This window comes from Pygocentrus nattereri, chromosome 25 (assembly GCF_015220715.1).
Source record: "Pygocentrus nattereri isolate fPygNat1 chromosome 25, fPygNat1.pri, whole genome shotgun sequence".
Lineage (NCBI taxonomy): Eukaryota > Metazoa > Chordata > Actinopteri > Characiformes > Serrasalmidae > Pygocentrus > Pygocentrus nattereri.
This window is the reverse complement of record NC_051235.1, coordinates 3,202,501-3,225,259: the sequence shown is the minus strand read 5'-3', so window position 1 is coordinate 3,225,259 and position 22,759 is coordinate 3,202,501. Positions and strand designations below refer to the sequence as shown.

The 22,759-nt window shown below is 37.4% G+C and overlaps 2 protein-coding genes across 3 annotated transcripts in view; one reads left to right on the top strand and one right to left on the bottom strand.

Moving 5' to 3' along the window:
- stat1a (signal transducer and activator of transcription 1a) overlaps positions 1–11,752 on the top strand; it is a 35,529-nt gene extending 23,777 nt beyond the window's left edge. The window contains exons 20-25 of the mRNA XM_017681724.2: positions 5,664–5,803; positions 7,374–7,562; positions 9,482–9,557; positions 9,895–9,967; positions 10,983–11,012; positions 11,171–11,752. Coding sequence (XP_017537213.1) covers positions 5,664–5,803; positions 7,374–7,562; positions 9,482–9,557; positions 9,895–9,967; positions 10,983–11,012; positions 11,171–11,200 — 538 coding nt within the window. The 3' untranslated portion in view covers positions 11,201–11,752. The remainder of the gene's footprint in view (positions 1–5,663; positions 5,804–7,373; positions 7,563–9,481; positions 9,558–9,894; positions 9,968–10,982; positions 11,013–11,170) is intronic.
- A 389-nt stretch (positions 11,753–12,141) lies between these two features.
- glsa (glutaminase a) overlaps positions 12,142–22,759 on the bottom strand; it is a 36,541-nt gene continuing 25,923 nt past the window's right edge. Inside the window, exons 8-18 of one of the 2 annotated variants that reach the window (XM_037534676.1) lie at positions 20,272–20,304; positions 19,589–19,647; positions 19,354–19,420; positions 19,185–19,235; positions 18,304–18,480; positions 18,088–18,219; positions 16,809–16,901; positions 16,216–16,277; positions 16,029–16,105; positions 15,687–15,750; positions 12,142–15,150 (exon numbers count right to left, since the gene is read on the bottom strand). In XM_037534676.1, coding sequence (XP_037390573.1) covers positions 14,997–15,150; positions 15,687–15,750; positions 16,029–16,105; positions 16,216–16,277; positions 16,809–16,901; positions 18,088–18,219; positions 18,304–18,480; positions 19,185–19,235; positions 19,354–19,420; positions 19,589–19,647; positions 20,272–20,304 — 969 coding nt within the window. In that variant the 3' untranslated portion in view covers positions 12,142–14,996. The remainder of the gene's footprint in view (positions 15,151–15,686; positions 15,751–16,028; positions 16,106–16,215; positions 16,278–16,808; positions 16,902–18,087; positions 18,220–18,303; positions 18,481–19,184; positions 19,236–19,353; positions 19,421–19,588; positions 19,648–20,271; positions 20,305–22,759) is intronic. The other variant, XM_037534677.1, reaches the window with a different exon arrangement.

The window sequence follows — 22,759 nt, the reverse complement described above, 5'->3', positions numbered from 1 at the left end:
CTGCAGATTCATACTGGATTAAAATCACTCCACAATTATTACAGTCAGACTGTAAAACTACACACTGCAGATTCATACTGGATTAAAATCACTCCACAATTATTACAGTCAGACTGTAAAACTACACGCTGCAGATTCATACCGGATTAAAATCACTCCACAATTATTACAGTCAGACTGTAAAACTACACGCTGCAGATTCATACCGGATTAAAATCACTCCACAATTATTACAGTCAGACTGTAAAACTACACACACTGCAGATTCATACTGGATTAAAATCACTCCACAATTATTACAGTCAGACTGTAAAACTACACACTGCAGATTCATACTGGATTAAAATCACTCCACAATTATTACAGTCAGACTGTAAAACTACACACACTGCAGATTCATACTGGATTAAAATCACTCCACAATTATTACAGTCAGACTGTAAAACTACACACTGCAGATTCATACTGGATTAAAATCACTCCACAATTATTACAGTCAGACTGTAAAACTACACACACTGCAGATTCATACTGGATTAAAATCACTCCACAATTATTACAGTCAGACTGTAAAACTACACACTGCAGATTCATACTGGATTAAAATCACTCCACAATTATTACAGTCAGACTGTAAAACTACACGCTGCAGATTCATACTGGATTAAAATCACTCCACAATTATTACCGTCAGACTGTAAAACTACACGCTGCAGATTCATACTGGATTAAAATCACTCCACAATTATTACAGTCAGACTGTAAAACTACACACTGCAGATTCATACTGGATTAAAATCACTCCACAATTATTACAGTCAGACTGTAAAACTACACACACTGCAGATTCATACTGGATTAAAATCACTCCACAATTATTACAGTCAGACTGTAAAACTACACACTGCAGATTCATACTGGATTAAAATCACTCCACAATTATTACAGTCAGACTGTAAAACTACACGCTGCAGATTCATACTGGATTAAAATCACTCCACAATTATTACCGTCAGACTAAAACTACACACTGCAGATTCATACTGGATTAAAATCACTCCACAATTATTACAGTCAGACTGTAAAACTACACACTGCAGATTCATACTGGATTAAAATCACTCCACAATTATTACAGTCAGACTGTAAAACTACACACACTGCAGATTCATACTGGATTAAAATCACTCCACAATTATTACAGTCAGACTGTAAAACTACACACTGCAGATTCATACTGGATTAAAATCACTCCACAATTATTACAGTCAGACTGTAAAACTACACGCTGCAGATTCATACTGGATTAAAATCACTCCACAATTATTACCGTCAGACTGTAAAACTACACGCTGCAGATTCATACTGGATTAAAATCACTCCACAATTATTACAGTCAGACTGTAAAACTACACACTGCAGATTCATACTGGATTAAAATCACTCCACAATTATTACAGTCAGACTGTAAAACTACACACACTGCAGATTCATACTGGATTAAAATCACTCCACAATTATTACAGTCAGACTGTAAAACTACACACTGCAGATTCATACTGGATTAAAATCACTCCACAATTATTACAGTCAGACTGTAAAACTACACGCTGCAGATTCATACTGGATTAAAATCACTCCACAATTATTACCGTCAGACTAAAACTACACACTGCAGATTCATACTGGATTAAAATCACTCCACAATTATTACAGTCAGACTGTAAAACTACACACTGCAGATTCATACTGGATTAAAATCACTCCACAATTATTACAGTCAGACTGTAAAACTACACACTGCAGATTCATACTGGATTAAAATCACTCCACAATTATTACCGTCAGACTGTAAAACTACACACTGCAGATTCATACTGGATTAAAATCACTCCACAATTATTACAGTCAGACTGTAAAACTACACACTGCAGATTCATACTGGATTAAAATCACTCCACAATTATTACCGTCAGACTGTAAAACTACACACACTGCAGATTCATACTGGATTAAAATCACTCCACAATTATTACCGTCAGACTGTAAAACTACACACTGCAGATTCATACTGGATTAAAATCACTCCACAATTATTACAGTCAGACTGTAAAACTACACGCTGCAGATTCATACTGGATTAAAATCACTCCACAATTATTACCGTCAGACTGTAAAACTACACGCTGCAGATTCATACTGGATTAAAATCACTCCACAATTATTACAGTCAGACTGTAAAACTACACACTGCAGATTCATACTGGATTAAAATCACTCCACAATTATTACCGTCAGACTGTAAAACTACACACACTGCAGATTCATACTGGATTAAAATCACTCCACAATTATTACCGTCAGACTGTAAAACTACACACTGCAGATTCATACTGGATTAAAATCACTCCACAATTATTACAGTCAGACTGTAAAACTACACGCTGCAGATTCATACTGGATTAAAATCACTCCACAATTATTACCGTCAGACTGTAAAACTACACGCTGCAGATTCATACTGGATTAAAATCACTCCACAATTATTACCGTCAGACTGTAAAACTACACACACTGCAGATTCATACTGGATTAAAATCACTCCACAATTATTACAGTCAGACTGTAAAACTACACGCTGCAGATTCATACTGGATTAAAATCACTCCACAATTATTACAGTCAGACCGTAAAACTACACGCTGCAGATTCATACTGGATTAAAATCACTCCACAATTATTACAGTCAGACCGTAAAACTACACACTGCAGATTCATACTGGATTAAAATCACTCCACAGTTATTACAGTCAGACCGTAAAACTACACACTGCAGATTCATACTGGATTAAAATTGCTCCACAATTATTACAGTCAGACCGTAAAACTACACACTGCAGATTCATACTGGATTAAAATCACTCTACAATTATTACAGTCAGACTGTAAAACTACACACTGCAGATTCATACTGGATTAAAATCACTCCACAATTATTACAGTCAGACTGTAAAACTACACACTGCAGATTCATACTGGATTAAAATCACTCCACAATTATTACCATCAGACTGTAAAACTACACACTGCAGATTCATACTGAATTAAAATCACTCCACAATTATTACAGTCAGACTGTAAAACTACACACTGCAGATTCATACTGGATTAAAATCACTCCACAATTATTACCGTCAGACTGTAAAACTACACACACTGCAGATTCATACTGGATTAAAATCACTCCATAATTATTACAGTCAGACTGTAAAACTACACGCTGCAGATTCATACTGGATTAAAATCACTCCACAATTATTACAGTCAGACTGTAAAACTACACACTGCAGATTCATACTGGATTAAAATCACTCCACAATTATTACAGTCAGACTGTAAAACTACACACTGCAGATTCATACTGGATTAAAATCACTCCACAATTATTACAGTCAGACTGTAAAACTACACGCTGCAGATTCATACTGGATTAAAATCACTCCACAATTATTACAGTCAGACTGTAAAACTACACGCTGCAGATTCATACTGGATTAAAATCACTCCACAATTATTACAGTCAGACTGTAAAACTACACGCTGCAGATTCATACTGGATTAAAATCACTCCACAATTATTACAGTCAGACTGTAAAACTACACACTGCAGATTCATACTGGATTAAAATCACTCCACAATTATTACCATCAGACTGTAAAACTACACGCTGCAGATTCATACTGGATTAAAATCACTCCACAATTATTACAGTCAGACTGTAAAACTACACGCTGCAGATTCATACTGGATTAAAATCACTCCACAATTATTACCGTCAGACTGTAGAACTACACACGCTGCAGATTCATACTGGATTAAAATCACTCCACAATTATTACCGTCAGACTGTAAAACTACACACTGCAGATTCATACTGGATTAAAATCACTCCACAATTATTACCGTCAGACTGTAAAACTACACACCGCAGATTCATACTGGATTAAAATCACTCCACAATTATTACCGTCAGACTGTAAAACTACACACCGCAGATTCATACTGGATTAAAATAACTCCACAATTATTACCGTCAGACTGTAAAACTACACACCGCAGATTCATACTGGATTAAAATCACTCCACAATTATTACCGTCAGACTGTAAAACTACACACCGCAGATTCATACTGGATTAAAATCACTCCACAATTATTACAGTCAGACTGTAAAACTACACACCGCAGATTCATACTGGATTAAAATCACTCCACAATTATTACAGTCAGACTGTAAAACTACACACTGCAGATTCATACTGGATTAAAATCACTCCACAATTATTACCGTCAGACTGTAAAACTACACACTGCAGATGCATACTGGATTAAAATCACTCCACAATTATTACAGTCAGACTGTAAAACTACACACTGCAGATTCATACTGGATTAAAATCACTCCACAATTATTACAGTCAGACTGTAAAACTACACACTGCAGATTCATACTGGATTAAAATCGCTCCACAATTATTACAGTCAGACCGTAAAACTACACACACTGCAGATTCATACTGGATTAAAATCGCTCCACAATTATTACCGTCAGACTGTAAAACTACACACTGCAGATGCATACTGGATTAAAATCACTCCACAATTATTACAGTCAGACTGTAAAACTACACACTGCAGATTCATACTGGATTAAAATCACTCCACAATTATTACAGTCAGACCGTAAAACTACACACTGCAGATTCATACTGGATTAAAATCACTCCACAATTATTACAGTCAGACTGTAAAACTACACACTGCAGATTCATACTGGATTAAAATCACTCCACAATTATTACAGTCAGACCGTAAAACTACACACACTGCAGATTCATACTGGATTAAAATCACTCCACAATTATTACCGTCAGACTGTAAAACTACACACAGCAGATTCATACTGGATTAAAATCACTCCACAATTATTACCGTCAGACTGTAAAACTACACACTGCAGATTCATACTGGATTAAAATCACTCCACAATTATTACAGTCAGACTGTAAAACTACACACTGCAGATTCATACTGGATTAAAATCACTCCACAATTATTACAGTCAGACTGTAAAACTACACACTGCAGATTCATACTGGATTAAAATCACTCCACAATTATTACCGTCAGACTGTAAAACTACACACACTGCAGATTCATACTGGATTAAAATCACTCCACAATTATTACAGTCAGACTGTAAAACTACACACTGCAGATTCATACTGGATTAAAATCACTCCACAATTATTACAGTCAGACTGTAAAACTACACACTGCAAATTAATACTGGATTAAAATCACTCCACAATTATTACCGTCAGACTGTAAAAAGTAAAATGTTCTGGATGAACAAATTTGAGATCAAGATGTATGTAATGTATTTATTATATGATGTCACCCACCCAAGGTCTCGGTCTCGCTCAGGTAAACAGATTATTCCACCCTGTAATGTAAACATAGGCTTTTATAGGCCTTTGAATACGCTGTGCATGAATACCACTCTGACTTCCTCCCCTTGTCCTCTGTCGCTCTCTGTCTCATCCCTTCTGGCCCTGTCTTTTGTCTCTCTTCTATAACGTGTGTCTCTGCCTGTGTGTCAGGTGTATTATGGGTTTTGTGACGAAGGAACGAACAAAAGCCCTGCTGAGTAATAAAGCTCCCGGAACGTTCCTGCTGCGTTTCAGTGAGAGCAACCGAGACGGCGCCATCACCTTCAGCTGGGTTGAACACACTTTAAATGGTGAGACACACCTCCATCCTGTCCCTCGTGTGGGCGTGTATGTGTACTACAGCGGGGGTCCTTCGTCCACCACGGACTCTGAGGTGCCACCTTACTGGTTACCACGAGGAAAAAAGTATTGAAACTGAAAAGTATTTTCCAACTAAATACTTAAATTTTTGTTTTAATATACACCGGTCAGGCGTAACGTTCTGACCACCTCCTTGTTTCTACGCTCACTGTCCACTTTATCGGCTCCACTTACTGTATAGCTGCACTCTGTAGTTCTACAGTTACAGACTGTAGTCCATCTGTTTCTCTGATACTCTGTTACCCTGTTCTTCAGTGGTCAGGACCCCCATGGACCCTCACAGAGCAGGTACTGGTAGTGTTGTGTTAGTGTGTGTTGCGCAGGTACGAGTGGATCAGACACAGCAGTGCTGCTGGAGTTTTTAAACACCTCAGTGTCGCTGCTGGACTGAGAATAGTCCACCAACCAAAAATATCCAGCCAACAGCGTCCTGTGGGCAGCGTCCTGTGGGCAGCGTCCTGTGGGCAGCGTCCTGTGACCACTGATGAAGGACTAGAGGATGACCAACACAAACTGTGCAGCAGCAGATGAGCTGTCGTCTCTGACTTTACATCTACAAGGTGGACCAACAAGGTAGGAGTGTCTAATAGAGTGGACAGTGAGTGGACACAGTGTTTAAAAACTCCAGCAGCACTGCTGTGTCTGATCCACTCGTACCAGCACAACACACACTAACCCACCACCACCACGTCAGTGTTACTGCAGTGCTGAGAATGATCCACCACCCAAATAGTACCTGCTCTGTGAGGGTCCATGGGGGTCCTGACCACTGAAGAACAGGGTAACAGAGGATCAGAGAAACAGATGGACTACAGTCTGTAACTGTAGAACTACAAAGAGCAGCTATACAGTAAGTGGAGCTGATGAAGTGGACAGTGAGCGTAGAAACAAGGAGGTGGTCAGAACGTTACGCCTGACTGGTGTATGTCTGTGAAGCTGGCTGGAGGGTCAACAAATTGCAGGTTTATAAATTGTGTTTTCTGTACAGACTATAATAAATGGTGCTTCAGTAATTTTGTGTTTCGCTCTTGGTTTAAAGGGGGGTTAAGGAGACTCTAGGTTGATGTTTTCTCATGTGTTTTTGGTCATATGTCTTCTGCGTGCGTCATTAAAACGGAGGAAATTGCACAAATAATGGTCAGAATATGGGGAACATTGCTTTCATCAGCCAAGTTGTGGATAACCACAGGTAAAAGAGCAGCAGGGGTGCAGTAGAAAAGGGGAAACGATAATCAGTGACACAGTGAACAGGGCAAAGAGGACTCTGCGTTGAGACTTCTGCGCTGTGTTTGGGTTGTTACTGACAGCACCGCCCTTCCTGTTGACACAACTAGCCTAGGCACTTCACTGCAGGTCAAAAATATGGGAGCAAAGGACATTGTAACAAAAGTTTATGATTAAAAACACATCAACATAAACACATAATTGAAAAAAAAAAACGTTTTGTGTGTGTGTGTGTGTGTGTGTGTGTGTGTGTGTGTGTGTGTGTGTGTGTTGTAGATGAGCCGCAGGTCCGCTCAGTAGAGCCCTACACTAAGAAAGAGCTTTCTGCAGTCTCGCTGCCCGACATCCTGCGGAACTACAGAGTGATGGCAGCGGATAACGTTCCCGAGGACCCTCTGCGCTTCCTGCTTCCCGACACTCCTAAAGACGAAGCCTTCCAAAAATACTACTCCAAACCTACTGACAGTAAGGCCCGGTCCCAGTTCTTCTTCGAGCCCCTGCTCCTCATTTTCGAGTGTCACTCTTAACCCCTTGTTCCTGAGCTACAGGGCAGTGGTTGAGATCTTCCCTCTGAAATGAGACCCTCTAATAAAAACTAGTTTGTAAATGTTTGAATGTGTTGTATAGCACCCAAACGGGTTCTTCTACTGTTACAGGCTTGGCACCGTAACAATAGCAGAACCCTTTTGGGTACTGTGTAGAACAATTTTCAGGAAGGTTCTATATAGAACCATCTACAGCACATTCTCCATCAGACTGAAAAAACCCTTTCAGGATGCAAAGAACCCTTTAATCATGCGAGGGGTTCTTTTGAGTGTTCTATATAGAACCTTTTCTATACTAAAGAACCCTTTAAGTGCCATCTTTTTTGTGTGTACAGAGAACACACGTCTGCACGTTTTAATGCACAGTTACTGTTTAGTCACTGGATTTAACATTAAAGAAGTAATTCCACAGATTTACAGAAGAATTTGTGAAAAAGCGCCACAGAAAGATTTGTTTTGCATAAAGTTTATTAAGAGTTTATTAATTGCCCGTTGGCTGCTGTTATAAGTATGTAGGGCAACATGTTGAACATATTGTCTGTGGTGACTGAGTGGTCCAGATAAAATGTAGTTAAATGACACTAGAACTAATCCATCCTTGAAACACCTCCTTACAGTTTGATTATTATTTACTTGTAGCTCATGCAAACTATTCATCGCAAATGCAGATTCGAGAGTTTTATTCCATACTACATGTACGTTAATTAAAAGAGAAGATGCTTTATATAAGCAGTAGAAGACGAGAGGGAGAAATAGCATCCCGGCTGTGATCTGGTGTCCGTAGATCATCCCAGCCGTGATGTTATGGGTGGTAACTCCCTCCTCAAGTGCTCTACTGCTTTAATACAGCAGTTAAATAAATACAGTAAGAAATGAATAAACTGGCCGTGAACGCGGCTTTAATATGTTTTACTGTTCAGTTCCTCCCTCCTAATTACAGCTCCTTAACGAGCAGCTCGTTGCTACGTCAGAGTAATGAGCTCCGCCCACTCGCTGCTCAGCCGGCAGTTCGTTCTCCAGCTCCACACTGACCGTTTGGGAATTTAGTGTCGTCTCGTCTTCAGAGTCGGACCAAATCGGCTGTCGGTCAGATGTGGTCTTAACAGCGTCCGTTTTCTGTTTGTGGTGAAGTAAGAAGTAAAAACGTTCAAATGGCTCGAGCGTCTCCTACAGCTGTCAGAGTCGTTGCTTAGCAACGGTATCTCAGAGGAGTGATAGTGTTTGAGAAAAGCCTGTGATCTTCTGGTGAAATAACAGCACCGTTAGAACCTTCTCAACCAATCAGCTCACGTGGCCGGAACTGACTGTTATATCATTTGATTTTAATCACATACGGTTCTAACAGGAAAAGTCATTATGTAATTTACTGTAATTACATACAGATATTCGGTTAACAGGAATAGAAAAATGACAATAACTCCAGACTTTGAAGGTTAAAAAACAGGAGATAAGTAAACATTTATCTTTACTACATCTAATATTAAAACCCAGAAGCCCCAGTTACTATATGTATGAGCCAGGTATCACAGTTTCACTATTATAAGCTAGCTGAAAACAGGAAAAATGTCAGAAGTGCATATTCAGACTTGTCCAAATCTTTATAATTCATCACCTGTAATTATTATAGTCACATACAAATTAAATTATTTATATATATAAAATTGCTTTCAGACTACTAAAGGTAAAAAAAATAGGTAAACACTTCTCTTTACAAAGTCTAATATTAAAATCCAGAAGCCCGAATACTAAATATTAAAAGAATTAAAATATAATAAGTAATAAAGGAAATGGAGTTGTATTTTCTTTCCTCCCTTCATCATTTTTACTCTCTTTTTAAAGAACACGAGCCGATGGACGTGGATAAGAAGCAAGACGAAGGCTACATCAGAACAACTCTCATCTCTGTCTCTGAAATGTGAGTCAAAGCTGCGCTGTTCTTCACAGTTCACCAGACTATAGTTAGGCTATTAACTCAGGCAGTAATTATAAGCTTCATAAACTTTTTTTAATGATATGATTTATATTTAATTTCAGGAGCGTTTCTGAGCAGCTGTTTTCTAAGATTTCCAAATCAATTCAGTGAAAATTATCCAGTTCTGTGATTGATTTTAGTGGAAGCTGTGACGCTAAAGTGATATGAAACTGTCACAAGAAAAATCTTTTTTGAGAAGTTTCAATTCTGTCTTGAAAAACTTGCATGTAATTTGTGTTCACTGTAACAAAGTACTAAAATCAGTCTGTTCTGTCTGCAGGAAAACATCCGAGTTCAACGACAACATCATGCCCCTGTCTCCAGAGGTATATGGGGAACTAGAACGCATTGTGGTCAGTATAAAACCTCAAAATGTCTCCATCCCTGATTTGATATGCTTCATTAGAATAGATCGTCTTTTTGTACTATATAGCACTAGTGATTTTACAGTACTGCACACCATACATCACAAATCAATAACCTTCACAGTACCATACTGTTCACTCGAGGAAGTGCTAATATTTACAGTGAATGCTACCAGAGTAATCTCCGATGTTTACAGTAAATCATAATATGGTACAATTACAGTGAAGGTTACCGGAGTAGTCACTAATCTTTACAGTACATTTTATCTGAGCTATCACAAATTTTTACTGTACATTTTACAGGAGTATTTGCTAAACTTTACTGTACACTTCACCTGAATAATCACAAATATTTACTGTACACTTCATCTGAGTATTTGCTAATCTTTACAGTACACTTCACCTGAATAATCACAAATATTTACTGTACACTTCATCTGAGTATTTGCTAATCTTTACAGTACACTTCACCTGAGTAATCACAAATATTTGCTGTAAACTTTACCTGAGTTATGACTAATCTTTATACTTTACTAGAGTCATTACTAATTTTTACAGTACATTTTACAAGAGTAAACACTAATTACAGTACTTTTTACCAGAGGAATGACTAATCTTTACAGTACACTTTACCAGAATCGCCTCAGTGACCCCTAAAAGAATAATTTACAGTGAACTAAACCAGAGTAATCCGTGATCTTTACTCTGGTAATGTTCACTTGAAATATTATTGATTATACTGGGAGAGTAATCAGTAATCTGTACAGTACACTAATATAATGACATATTTACAGTGAACTTCACCATAGTGATCCCTAATCTTTACAGTGAATATTGCTAGAGTAATTACTAATATTTACTGTTAATTTGACGAGTTACTGAAAATATTTTCTGTTTTACCAGAATACCCAGTAAAATTTGCTTTAGCAGAGTTTTGATGTTGTTAAAGTTCTGTAAATGTTTACTGCTGATAAAGTCGACTGTCTTTACTCTCCTGTTCCAGACTCGAGATCTGTCAGGGGGCATCGGAGAGGTAAAATAATTCTAACTGATGAGTGTATTGTTTCTATATTGTATGAGAACTCTGCTGGAAATCAGAAATCCAATGTTTCTTTTTTATTAAATTTAATTGAATATAGTTTAATAGAAACCTCAGCCAGGGTCGCTCACGATGCTTTCTCTCATGCGCAGCTGTGCCGTGGCTTTTCCGATGCCTGCTGAACGGATGGAGGAGAGGCTCTCCCTGCGTTCACAGCGGTGAAATGATCACCTGACCTCCAGCCTTTCTTGTTATTAACACCTTCAAAAAGATGTTTTAGAAAAATGTATTGTTCATTCGTTGAACACAGATGCCAGACTACAGCACTGTAAAGTTTTAAGGACAGCCAAGGGAATCAGGTTGACCTTATTATTATAGCACCTACCTGACGCTGTACAAACATTAGCACTTTTCCTCTCAAATCTCCTCTACTGTCATTCTTTCTGAAGCTTTCTTGTAGGAGGCATATTTGATCATTTGTGAATTTGACTGTTCTGCCTTACTTCTAGAGGCAGAAAGCAGAGAGTTTTAGACAGTAAAAATGTGCCAGTGGTGTTTTTGATATAACTCAATTTCAGAAGAGCCTCGGGCTCAGTTTTCAACTGGGAAAGCAGAGGTTATCGGAATCTCATGCCTTTTTTCTGTTTCTTTGCATGTGTGTTGCTCATTTTTTACAATTACACTGACTGCTAAAGTCAGCAGCTTGTCGAGGACTAAATATTTGTGTCAGAAAAGCTGTGAATTTGCTGCCTTTTGTTTTAAACTGAACAAATTTATCTTACCAAAAAAAAAAAAGACACTGTCAGGCCAGCTACTTGGAAGCTTAGTTTTTTTATTAGATATTTCATGAAATAAATACTCAGTGCAGTTTGTAATACAGTCTGACAAAGCATATAACAGCAAAATGCTAAGAGTGGAGAAAAAGAAAACGAAGCAGTAAAACGGACACTGACGATATAATACATTCATAACAGTAGTAAACACAGCCAGTGAAATATTACCTCAATTGAGAGTTAAACCAGGTTTCAACAAAATAATAGATACAGCTGTAAGGAAATATAGTCTAGATCCAAAGTTATAACCCATGGTGTGCTTACTTTCACAATTCCTGCATTTTTTGGTCATCATTTTGTAGTTTTGCTATAAATAATAACTGGCTTTCACAAACATAACACACATGCTTACACTCGCACTCATACACATACACCTATATACAGTACTCAAGTAGCAATCTAAGGGTTTCCCGGACACGGATTAAGCCTAATCTTGGACTAAACTGCCGTCCCAGCGGTGATTTACTTTCCGAAAGTCTAGGCTTAGGGTTAAGTTGGGTCTGGGAAACTGGCTTTAAGTGTTTCACAAGAAATAAAAAGCCTATTCAATACAGATAAGCTTCTTGTGCTCGTGGTCTTCGTGTGCTTCCGTCTACGTAACTCAGCTATGTTTCTATTTGTTTTTACACAACTTGCTCAGTATAGTCGTTTGGAAAGACGGAGAAAGGAATGTTCTGGGGACATTCGTGATCAGCTAGCTATATGTGATGTAATCCTGGGTACACTGAGGAGAGTTTACGCAGCTTTCCAGAGACATACCTACAAAATATGTGTGAAGCTCTGACTCTAGGTGCTTAATTCGGGTCAGGAAGTCATATGTAGTTAACATCCGCATGTGGATTCACAAAGTTGTAGTAGTTGAATAAACGATTGATTACTGACAAAATAATACTTAGCCTACTTTTGCTGGGTCTAAAAACAAACAAACATTTGCAAAAGCTGCAAATTCCTGCAGTGTATCGTGTGTGATGCACTGAATTAGTCTGGGTCGTACACGTTGTTATAATTGTTTGTGTCTTTTTTAACCTTTTTTAACGTCTCCTCAGTGTATCCAGGACTTTATAAATTCATAATCACTGGGGAACAAGACAAAAACTTTGTCACATAAACAAAAATAAATGTGTAAAAATAAATAAATAAATAATAAAAATAAATAACTGTTACAACATCACATTTTTTCTTTTTCTGTGGTGCCTCCTGCCTTCACACTTTTACTTTTCTCAATTTTTTTTTGGTTCAATTATTCTTTAATGTTTTTAATCATAAAGAAAATCGATAGTTTTATGATTGATGCTACCACAAAAACATTTGGTCCCTAGAAACTCGTCTTCACCCGTTACGGTTCAGTGCGCTCCAGAACATTCTCACCATGACAAATACATACGAAACTAGTGCAAATATTTCCATACAATCAAAGACTTTTTTTTTTCATTTGGAACAGATTAGAAATCGCAAGACTTGATGAACCATTTAAAAGGCAAACATTGCAACCATCCTGAAGTTTCTTTAAAAAAAAAAAAAAAAAAAAAAAAATCAACAAGACAAAAGCATTAAATATATACACTACCATTCAAAAGTTTGGGTCAATTGGCATATTAGAAATATTTTTTATTTTTCTTTTAGATGTATTCAGTATTTTAAAATATGAAATGAGAATTTACAAACCTTATCCATGTCGATACGGGATATAAATTTTTAAGTTCATTAATTTTATTATGTTATTCTGAATGTTCAATTTAGTAGAATTTCATCCAAATTGTTTAATAAAATTGTTTTGTCATTTAAAATATAGTAGTAACTGTACAACGTAGATTTAAATTGAATTCAGAGACCAGGTTTTTAAGATGTATGTATTTTTATCCATGTCAATATTTATAAATTGATATTTTCATCATTCCGAATGTTAAATTTATTAAACTTTCATTCCAAACATTAGTTTAAACAATATCAGAAAATTAATGCTGTATAATGGAAGCATTTTATAAATTTATCTGCTTGAAAATGTTCGTAAACTTTTGAGCAGTAGTGTAACTTAAAAAACAAGTTTTAGAAGGATACATCCCACTCAGTAAAAGCACTATAATCCACCCCAGGCTACTGTAAGGAGCCTGCTAGCTTTGTAATGATCTAAACGACATCATTAAGGAGCTATAAGTCAAAATATTCAATATTATAACATCAATGTACACTGTATATAATATATTTAAAATACATTTATAGTGTGTGTATGTGTGAAAAAACAAACGGAAATGCTACAGATCGATCACTGCGGACTGAAGAAACCAGCACAGTATGAGTTCTCACACACACACACCCAGCACCGCTGGAACAGGGAGGGAAAATGCAGACGTACGCCATCTGCTGGTTGTGTGCAAAACACCTGCCATTCATGCTTTCTGTGACGCCATAACTACAGTAAAAGCTTACCGGCAATCATCGGGGTCCAAGCACTATGTGCCATTGTGGAGCCACAGCGGCGATCATCGGGGTCCAAGCACTATACGCCATTATGTAGCCAGTGGAACAATAATGCTGTTGTAGAATGGCCTCTAATTTTAACAGGTCTGGGGTCTCAAAAGCGGTCAAGTTATAAACATTATGCATGTAGATATGAGAGGCTCATTCTGAGCTAACTAAAAAAAAATGTTTTTAATTCAGTTACTAGTAATTATACACTAATGTAAACATGGTTTTTGTATGTATTTGTACATACTATACTCCATTTCTGTTAGTAGATCTGCTTAAATATTACACACTGCACCTTTAAAACAAGCAAAATTATTTGCCAGTATGGTGCGATGAAAATAAGTTTTTTCAATCATTTTAATATATGGTCCTCACAATCTCAACATGAGAAAGATTAGCTATATCGGATATATTTAAACTTGCCTAGACAACATTTTTTGTTCTTATTCATCGTTAACCTATATTTCAAACTCAACCAGCATAGGGCGATGTGACCGCTTTCCTTCCCAACAGGATCCATAGTGCTCCGAACTGAAACTCGTGTCATAAATAAGCACAGCTGCACAAATACTTCACTTCTACACGGGTTCTACAGATGATTTTCAGTAATAGAGGCACACACACACACACACACATACAGACACACAAACTTCCCTCAGCTCTGGAGGACCGAGCTGCGCTACAGCATGCCGTCCAGGTTCTTCTCGGCTGTCTCCTTGTCCCCGGCGGGTGTGGTCTCCTGAGGGCTGTATTTATTGTGGTAATCCTTCAAGATCGTCACCACGTCGTGATGACCGAAGTGCACGGCCTCGTCCATCGGTGTGTTCCCCCACCTGGACAAAAATTCAGCACAGATTTAAATTCAAAATGTATTCAAATTTAAAAATGTAAAGAAAACACAAACAAAACAAGCAACAATAACACTTCCAAAGTATTCAATGTTGCCAGCAAAAACGAAAGCACGACTGTACGTTTATATCATTTTATACTATAAAATCTTTATTATTTCTGACTGATTCTAAACTTTCAGCCATTGCTACATTTGTAAGAGAAGAGCAGGTATTTTACTGTATTATTGTATTATCTGATGAAGGTGTGTGCAGTCGTTTTGCTGTTTTCTCACTTTTCGACCAACAGAAAAAAGTCAGAGGCGCAAACTCGAACATGTTGATACACATTTAATGTAATTATATTCAAATAATTACAGTGTAAATCAGACGTATAGCAATTATGGTAAAGACTAACCTTATAAAACACAGATGGTTTAAAATTACTTTGTTAGTGGTTATTAGCTGAGTCATAAACATGTTATAAAAGCTCTGACACAGGGATAGTTTCACATATCTCTGTTTTGTGGCAGTGCTCGTACCTGTCTCTGGGTACAGGGTTCACCTTACACGCCTCCAGAAGGAAACGAACGACTTCGGCGTGACCTGCAGACACAAGAGTGAAGCTATTTAGTTGAATACTGGAAACAAAAACAAACAAAAAAAAATTAAATATAAAATGTGCCATAACTTTTTTACAAGCCACATTTTGTTTTCCCCAATAAAATGTACAGTAGTTGTGCATTAATATATGCAAGTATTTTTGTAGAGGATGCGTTCACTTATTTACTGAAAGGACATAATGGCTCTTCTTAACATTGTCTTAACCAAAGCGTTAAGAAGAATCAGATAGTATTACTGACTCTGAATCAAGTTCTCAGTACCTTCTGCTGCAGCGACGTGGAGAGCCGTCCTGGAGTCGTAATCTCTCTGCTCCATATCCATAGATGAAAGAGCGAACCTGCACAGAGTAGGAGAAGATCATCAGAAAAATTCAGGGTGGGAAGGCGATATGAAGCGATATAAAGCGATATAAAGCGATATAAAGTGATAGAAAGAGAGTGAGTGTACCTCCTCAAAGCAGACACATCTCCAGTGTAGGCAGCAAACAGCAGATTTATAACAGACTTCACCTGGAAAAGAGCACAGAGGGAGAATGAAGATTTATCAAAGAGCGCTGCGGTTTTAGTTTCCTCCACTAGGTGTCAGGGCATCCGTGAAGTGAAACACCACATACACACTAGTGAACACACACACCAGGAGGCAGTGAGCACACTTGCCCGGAGCGGTGGGCAGCCCTATCCACGGCGCCAGGGGAGCAGTTGGGGGTTAGGTGTCTTGCTCAAGGACACTTCAGTCATGGACTGTCGGCTCTGGGGATCGAACCGGCGACCTTCCGGTCACAGGGCTGGTTCCCTGACCTCCAGCCCACATTCCAATCTTACTTTAGCAAACATTAGCAGTCACTAGCTAAATAACTGCTAGGTTAATTGGACAAAACGATATTTTAAATTAGCAGAACTCAGTCAGTGGTGATTTTGCTTTTGAAATGCAGAATAACTGCCTCAAAACATCAGATTTCGGAAAACTAATGTCAGATTTGCTCATTACTTTCATGAAATGATGTCATTGCTAAGCGAATGGATTAACAGTCCCTCACTCACCCTCTCGTCGCCGCCCTCTCTACGAGGGTCCAGCTTCTTAGCAAAGTGACGCAGGTTATCGTAGTTATGGAAGTTACAGAGCTGCACCAGATCCTACAGAAAGGAAGAGGAAAATTTGACACCAAATGGACATAAAGACAACAATTCAAGCTTCAGGTTTTAGCTATGCTAATCCAGCCTATCCATGTTTATGGAAAATAGTGAGTCGTACAGTTTCAGAAACCACATAATCAAGTCTATTAGAAATACTGAACAATTCAATGCTATTTTTCGTGAGCTAAACCTCTGAAGCCATAAGCATAAGCAACCACATGTGTGATTATATAACAATTCAACGTGGCTGAATGCTAATTTTTGTTAGCTAAACATGCATTTTTTTCACTATATCTCAAAAACTAAATAAGCGCTTTTGTGATTACTTAGCAAATTAATGTAGATAAATGCTAATTTTGGTTAGTTAAACCCCTGAAACTGCATTAAGATCCACACTGTGATTATTTAACATTTCAACTTGGCTGATTGCTAGTATTTCTTTGGTAAACTTCAATTTTCAGCTATATTTCTGAAACCAAATATACATATTTTTGATTATTTGATTATATAACAATTCAACGTGGCTGAATGCTAATTTTTGTTAGCTAAACATGCATTTTTTTCACTATATCTCAAAAACTAAATAAGCGCTTTTCTGATTACTTAACAACCTAATATATAACAACCTTTAATGCTTATTGTGGTGAGCTGAACCCCTGAAACCACACATTTGTGATTATATAAACAATTCAACTTGGCTGAATGCTAATTTTTGTTGGCAAAAGTTACATTTTTAGCTAAATCTCTGAACTTAAATGAGCACTTTAGTGATTACTTAACAACTTAACATTAGTTGTTTGCCAATTTTATCTAACATGTCAATTTTATCTAAACCCATAAAACCACATAAGGATCCACATTTGTGATCATATAATAATTAATCTTGGTCGAATGCTAATTTTTGCAAGCTAAACTTACATTTGTAGCCCTATCTCTGAAACCAAACACACTTTTGTGATTATTTAACAATTTACCTGAAACCACATCAGGATGCTATTTTTGTTAACTGAACCTCTAAAACCAGACAAAGAACCACCTTTGTGATTTTTTTAACAATTCAACTTGGCTGAGCGCTAATTTTTGTCAGCTAAACTTAAAATGTATAAAACTGCATAAATGTGATCTTTTGTTAAACTATCACTGAATGACCACATTAAATGGCCTTACAAAGAGAGAAAGTTAGTACCGTGCAGAACTGGATGCCGCGGACGCTGTTGCCCAGTTTGTCTAGAGGTGGAGACCAGCACATGATGCCCATCACGTTAGGGACCACCAGCAGAATCCCACCTGCCACGCCCGATTTAGCAGGCAAACCCACCTACAATAACAAGGACACATACGAGACGATGAGAAGGTGTCCGTCTGATCTGTCTGAAGAGGTGGTGCTCTATCTGACACTTACATGGAAGGCGAACTGTCCGGAAAAGTCGTACATGCCGCAGGAGTGCATGAGGCTGAGTGTGTTCCTCACAGCTTCGGGGTTCAGCACACGCTCACCTGTGATTGGACAGAAGCCGCCGTTGGCCAGCGTGGCCGCCATGACGCTAGCGCTCTCGCAAGTCACCTCAATGGAGCACAACTAAACAACAAATAAATTAAAACAAACATGTCTACAGTAAAACTCCCACAAATCGTCAGATTCAGAAAACTAATGTCAGATTTGTTCAATACTTTCATTAAATAATCACCCTGTGTCCAGTAGATCTAGTAATAAATGTTTCTGATTTATGAGCCATTAAATAAAAGAACTAAGCCACTATTGAAGTGTCAAGTAAATCATAATAAGTATTTCCAAAATGTGAAAAAAAGCATGTGTACTTACTGTTTTGGTAATTCAAACACGTCTTAAACCAAAGAAAAATCCTTGAAAACTTCATACATCTATCATCAGTAGTTCTCAAGTTATGACTTATCAAATTTGCAGCTTTTTCAATAGGCCACAGCCACTTTTTAAAGCCTATATATCTCACAAATTAATACAGATTCAAGCCTAAAATTTGGTACATCTTCAATTGGTCACAGTGGCATCCTTACACGAAAATATTAAGCAAATCTGAGATGGTCGGCCAGAAAACTTTACAGTGATTGCAAATGGATATCTACTTCTCAAGATATATACATATTAGCAGCTGGGATGAAAACAAATTTCTTATGAACCTATTAAAAATGTAAAGGTATTAATATATTGAAGTAGAACTACTGAAGGTAGAAGTATTGTAGTAGAAAACCATTTAAGTGTAGAAATGTGAGAGAAAATCTCCAACCAGCCAAGAAATCACTGACCTGAAAGTAGAAGTCCAAGATAGAGGTCATATCTGTGCCCTCTGGGAAACACTGTAAAAATGAAGAAAAAAAATATTAGCCACACAAACATGTACCTGTAATGACAATTTTTATTTGGAACAGAATTATATATGAAAAGTTATAACTGATCAATATTTTGAACAGTCACCTTCTTCTCCTTCAGATAGTAGCCGATGGCAAAGTTCCGGTCTCCAGACATTCTCTCCGACTGAAAACTGGATCACACAATAATATCTTAACCTTTGCAATAAAATCAAGGCTTTAGATTAAACAGAATGTCGGCTTTAAATTGTCTTTAAATTATCTGGTCAATTAAAGGCTTTTAAGGCATTTTTTCTGGACTTCTGATAATCAAATATAAACTATAAAATAAGGTGACTCACGTAGCATTGCTAAAGCCCACATACTCATTCCCTGCCAGCTTCTTCATGAAGTTCATTACCTGAAATAAAAAGAGAATAACTGCATATTTCCATATTACTAAATATTATATGGATATATTCCATATATCCATATTTCTAGTTAATAATAATTTTCATTTCTTAAAATATGGAATACATTTCCTTTTATTGCCAAAATTTATCTATCCAGTTTAATGAATGGAAGCTAAATTGACACCTTTTTTGTTTTGAGTAAATGAAACATTGAAAAAGGTTTAAGCCAAGTTCATTAAACCAGATTTAAAAAACAACATTGAGCAACACACTAAACAAAAATGAGGAAAACAGAAGAATACAATTCAGATCACTGAATAACACTGGCCAAATAAAAATAAACACTAAAAATAAAAAGTTTACACAGAAAAAATGTAAAAATCTGTAAATTGAATAAAATAAAAATAAGACTATATAACAGAAACATATCTATATCTAAATATATACACAAGTTTTCATAATCAGTTTATTTATTGGATGTTTTAGGCCTTGAGACAAAAATAATTATACAGACCCTCCGGTCACAGAAAAAACTGACAGCTGACAATCACACCATAAAACTGTCCCCTAACTGAGCCTTACTGTTAGAGAGAATCCTGCATAAAACAGTTACAATATGAACATAAACTTACATAGTCAAACTTCTCTGCATTACTTGCTCCTTGCTGAAAAACAAAGATCATATATAAATATAAGTTTGACAATAAGTCAAAGTAAGCACTGTAACAATGCAGTGGATGTTAAAGATTTTAAATTATCATATGCAAAGGCATCAACAAACTTATTTTAATTTAAATAACGCAAGCTGTGATGAATAAACTATCAAAATCTGGCACACACAACATCATCAAAACACAGAAGCGTATTAGATTTGTGTAGTTGCACAGAAACAAGTAGACAAGCAGACCTACAGATCTGCACGAGTAACTATTACTAAAACATAAGGTACGATATCTAATTATGATATAAGAAGAAGATGGGGCAAAATTAAGTATGTGGGGTGAAAATCACGAGCGCTGAATAGTAGGGGTGGGAATCGCTGTAGGCTCCACAAGACTCTACTCTGATTTTAATGACATGCTGAGTACTGCATAAACTTATGATATATATGATCGACTGTAAATTATTAACTTTTTTTTGTAAAGTAACATTCAAAACAGGCTTTATAGTGGCATATTTAATTACCCAGAACAGTTTACAATGTCAGGTGAATGTAACGTTAGGAGTCTTGCTCTTACTGTTGCAGGCGAGCGTGTTATCCACTGTGCAGTCTAACTGTTCCTAAAAGTCTCCTGACAAAAACCATAAAATAACAGCACCATCTTGTGGACTAAGACAGAAATGCATTTTGGTAATGTATGAGTATGGACTTAATACACATGTTCATGAAAATATAATAAAATATTGATACTTGGGCCTCCATCTATTGAAACTATGTAAACCCCAATTAGGGTTGAGTGGTATTCAAATTCATACCTTCAAAGCTTTGCCGCAGTATACTTGAATATCAGAGCTTAAAACAAGTATAAAAATGTGTCAAATGTATAAAAGTTCTGTAATAATGTTTTCACTGATGTTGTCATCTCAGCATCTCAACAGAAGACAATCAAATAAAGTTCAGTTTGCTTGTCAATCTAACAACCATTGCTAAATGTTAAACGATGCTGCTAACTAGGAGAGAGGAGCTGGTTAGCATTAGCTTAGCTAGCAGAAGGTGCTCACCGCAGAACATGTTCGATTCTGGTGAACTGAAGCACAAATTTAGATGATAATGGCTCAAATCGGAGTGAATGAAGTGGAGCGACTGGTGTTGGAGGGACAGACGGGTAAAATTAAACCTGTTCTGTGGTGTTTGGATCTGCAGCCTGAGCTAACCTAGTCGCAGCTTAGCTCAGGCTACAGATCCGATCAGTGGCTCAAAGCACAGTACAGGTTTGGTTCAGAATGAATGACACAAGCGTAGATGATAAAAGCTCATGTCTGAGGGAGCAGAGGTCGAGTGACTGGTGATGGAGTGACAGAAGGCAGAATCGGACCTGTTCCGTGGTGTCTGGTATGGATCTCCATAGCAGGTTTTCTTTCAATCCATTATATAAAAAAGCTATCCCACTCCCATTTCCTTTCGGGAGCTCTAAGCTGTGCCTCACACCACAGTACAGGCTCAGTTCCAGCCAGGTGTTGGAGTTACAGCCGAACTGGCGCGGCGGCGTGCATTGGTTAGCCTGCAAGCTCTCACTGAGCCACTGTCCTGCATAGTTGTTCTGCAATATTTGCTAGTTCTTTTTTAGCAGCACATTAGGTGGGAACAGAAACCATAACCCGAACAATACAGGTGTGGGAACCATTTGGTTGACAGCATCAGTGAAGCGATTAGAGGGTGCTTAATTCTTAAGCTTTTTTCAGAATGAATTAGTTTTACTTGAGGAGGTAGAGCAATGTCATTTGTATCAGTGATTTTAGCACCATGTCTTACTGAACAGCAGAAATAACTTTAGGTTTTATTGATCTCATGCAAATTGATAAGTCGGTAAAAATGCTCTTATATCCCATGGAAAATGTCCTCGGTGGCCGATACGTGCCGTCGATATGTGCAAACCTATAACTCGGACGAACTGGACCAGAAGCTGGAAACCATCACGATTTTGAAATGCCATCAGTTTTTAATATTGCGGCTTTATTAAAGTTATACCACCCAACCCTAAAATGCTGTGATATTATACTGTATCGTTTAAAAAAAAATTCTCCCACCCCTACCAAAGCATGCCGATTAAGGCAAAGTGATGGCTAAGTCACTAAGCAAGTGGCCCAGTCCACTCTCACCAGGGGTAAACGGGTGCGGGCGGTCCTTTATAGACTGTGAGTGAATTAGTTTTGCGGGTGCAAGTCAAAAAATAAATAAATAAATAAAAATCAAATTTAAAATAATGCACATTTTTTCCACATTGAAGAAATGTGATTTCTGCACATGAATATCGTACCATGATTCAAACATAACAGTCATTCCTGACAACGTTTCCATGAGTGTAAATTAACTGCAGATGGACAGCTGATGACGCTCAGACTAGCTTCCGTCAGAATCCAAATTTTGCGATTTGTTCAATGAGGAAAAAATAATTGAAA